General features: G+C 38.6%; 1 protein-coding gene across 1 annotated transcript; it reads right to left on the reverse strand.

The window, feature by feature from the left end:
• Window positions 1-775: 775 nt before the first annotated feature.
• Window positions 776-1708, reverse strand: LOC103583112 (olfactory receptor 2A14-like). The gene has a single exon (XM_008564525.1). It carries the CDS (start codon window positions 1706-1708, stop codon window positions 776-778), a length of 933 nt encoding a protein of 310 aa, XP_008562747.1.
• Between the last annotated feature and the right edge of the window lie 1760 nt (window positions 1709-3468).

Raw genomic sequence — 3468 nt, forward strand, 5'->3', positions numbered from 1 at the left:
TGGCAGAAAAAGTTCACTAGACATTTATCTGGAAAATATGTAACATGCTCTTATTAACTCAATGGGTACAAACTTTGCTAGTTATTGGCAGTTTCCAAATTACCAGAATTAGATTTGCAATAATTCCAGAGATGTCTAATACATTAAAATTTTAGACATTCTAGAGGCTATAAAACAGCATCTCATGGTGGCCTTTATTTACATTTTCTTGCTGACTAATGGTGATGAGCAGCATTTCATGTGCTTATTAACCACTTGCATTTCTTTTGAGAAGAGTTAGTTCGAGTTTTCTGCCTATTTTATAAATTTGGTTGTTTATCTTTTGTATTATGAATTTGAAAGAATTTTTTATATGCACCAGGCAAAAAGTTCATGGCAAAATAAAACTGAAAGGTAATATAAATCATTCCGTGAACATCTGAAGCATCCTCATACGACCTACTGTTTCTTTGCAGGATACAAGTAGTGGGAACTTGTGTTTCTTAATGGTGACTTTGATGAGCAGAGTGATTAACTTTGAAGGGGCCCAATATTAATCAGTTTTTCAGGTTTTATATCTATTTCTTTTTGCGTCTTCCCTGAAAATTTGCTTCCACTCAGTCATGAAAGAATTTATCTATTTTCCTCTCAAAAGTTTAAAGTTTCAGTTTATAAGTATGGGTCTATAGTATTCCATTTTAAGGCGGAATTTATTGTAGCACAGAACAAAAACACTGACATCCATATTTCACAGGGAGCAGAGCCCTCCCACCCCCCATGCTGACTTTGAGGTCCGTTACATGGGCATTGCCTTCCACAGAGCTCTCCTCAGGGCACCCTTGACCTCCACATTCCGGAGGCTGTAGATAAGGGGGTTCAGCATAGGGTTGACAAAACTGTAAAATAAGAAAAGGATCTTCTGCTGCTCCTCAGGATGGCGGGACGTGGGGGCCATGTACATGACAATGGCACTGCCAAAGAAGAGCCCGACCACGCAGAGGTGGGAGGAGCAGGTGGAGAAGGCCTTCCTGCGGCCCTCCCCTGACCGGATCCTCAGGATGGCGACCAGGATGCGTGAGTAGGAGACCAGCACCAAGCAGAGGGGCCCCACTAGGACAAATGCACAGCCTGCAAAGATGACCACTTGGTTGAGCCAGGTGTCAGCACAGGCCAGCTTGAGCACAGACAGAACTTCACAGAAGAAGTGGTTGATTTCATGAGGCCCACAGAAGGGCAACCTCAAGATCAGAAGTAAATGGACCAGGGCCACAAAAAGGCTAAACACCCAGGAAGAGAAAGCCAGAATAATACACCCTCTCCAGCTCATGATGACAGTGTAATGTAGGGGGTGGCAGATGGCCACATATCTGTCATAGGACATCACCAGCAAGATCAGGCACTCTGTAGCAGCAAAAGCCAAATACAAGAATGTCTGCATTATACATGGAACAAAGGAGATGGTTCTTTTCTGATTCACAAGATTTGTCAGCATCTTGGGGACATTGTTGGAAGCATAGGACATATCAACAATGGCCAAGTGTGAGAGGAAGAAGTACATGGGGGTGTGCAGTCTGGTGTCCAGGCAGATAAGCCCCAGAATGACCCCATTCCCCAGCAGGGTGAGCGTATATAAGAGAGAGAAAAGACCAAAGAGGAAAAACTCCAGTGCTGGATCGACCTGGAATCCCAGGAGGGTGACTTCTGTGATCCATGTCTGGTTGCCTCCCATGCTCCTGAGGCAGAGAAAGACAAGACCTCATGCACTACAGGAAGATTAGAGTTGTATAGCAATGTAAGGTGCAAAATATTTACTCAACATTAGAGGAAACATTGAGAAGAGCATCACTTCGGGTGGATTTTCTAGAATTTATTTTTAGATATGTTGCAAAACTTAATGTGCCCATTAAAATGGGAAAAATACACTTGTATTGATGGAATAATAGGAAACATACATATAAGTTTACATATAACACTTATTGTGCAAAATCTAATACATTAGAAGTTAAAAGTGTATTACGATACACGTTATTTTAGAAGATAAATAGACATATATGCACATGTGTTGTTTTAGAGAATTTAAGCATTCTGACTTCCCTTTCAGAGTGAGAGTCTTGATTACTAATGGAGGTAGAAGACAGACGTTGAAAAAATGCCACATTAAGAGACGCTTTCATATCCTAGGCTTGCTTGCCTTCTTGTGCAAAATATGAAGTGATTGGGCTCCCGTGTTCTTTACATACTCGCTCGCTAATCCACTTACCTTCTCCTGCGCATTCTATTCACTTATTTCAGATTAGAAATTTCTTCTAAATATCTTCTAAATCTTGTAGTTTCTTTAATGTTTTGTAAGGTCTTCCTGTTCAGCATCTGGCTGTTACTCCATAGAAGCTCCTTTTGGTATCTCTTTTCTATCTTCAGTGGATATAGTTTTGTTGTGAGAGTTTTATTTTCTTCTTCATCAGCATCTGATACAAACATTTAGGCATGAGGGAAAGAATTTTTCAGGTTACATGCAATGAACACATGAATGTCTTAAATACAATTAAACATGTGACATTTCTGAGGTCTTTAAAAGTAAGGCACTCAAAATGGGGAAACCAACTTACATTAACAGTAGTTATATTTAAAAATAATAGCTGTAATGAAATTTTATTTTGTTTGGCTTTTTTCTCTTTTCCCTTTCATAATTTAATATAGTGACAATTCTTAGAGCTTATCTTAAATTCTAGTATAACAGAATCTTTTGTGGGTATCTTCCCAGCTTTGGCAAGTCAGGTTGCCATCAAACCACTGCCAGCCTCCTTTCTAATCACCTGTTCCCATACCAGCAGCCTTGGGCTGTTCTAGTGGATGCTGTGCAAGTCACAGGGCTGGCATCAGTTGGAGGACAGTGATTAGTTCTTTCCAGCGAGCTCTTCCTGTAGTGGCTGTAGGTGTATCCAGCCAGCAGAGGGAAACCAAGGGCCGTGAAAGTGATGATGGCAACCTCACCACACAGAACCATGTGACCGGGTGCTGTCCATTTACATTTTCTTCCAATTTTTTTCCAGAAGAAAATCTGAGAGCTGTGTTTATTTCCAAATCAGGTTAAAGTTAAAAATTCAACTCAATATTTTTCAAAAATAATTTAAATCTTTTTTCTGTAATAAATAGGTACTTAAATTTATATATTAAAAATGAGATTATATTATGCAGAGTATATTTAAGGTACCATTTTCACTTAATATAATGATTTTTTATGCATTAAAATGATATTTTATAGATATTATTTAAAAGCAGCACAATATTCAATCACTTTAATTTCCTACTGTTGAAAATTTTTCTCCCTATTTCTCTTATTTTCAGTTGCATTAAAATAAATATTTGTAAAATTTTTAAATATGCTTATACTCATGATCATTTATGGAGGATATATTCCAAAAGCAAAATGGTAGATCTAAAAATACAGATCCTGCAAGGTTCTACTGATAGCTTCCCTCTGGAAAACTG

Source organism: Galeopterus variegatus, unplaced genomic scaffold, assembly GCF_000696425.1.
Source record: "Galeopterus variegatus unplaced genomic scaffold, G_variegatus-3.0.2 Scaffold19729, whole genome shotgun sequence".
NCBI classification, from domain to species: Eukaryota; Metazoa; Chordata; class Mammalia; order Dermoptera; family Cynocephalidae; genus Galeopterus; species Galeopterus variegatus.

Bases quoted from the DNA above. Each gene is read 5' to 3' on its own strand.
- LOC103583112 (XM_008564525.1), bottom strand. From the start codon at position 1,708: ATGGGAGGCAACCAGACATGGATCACAGAAGTCACCCTCCTGGGATTC.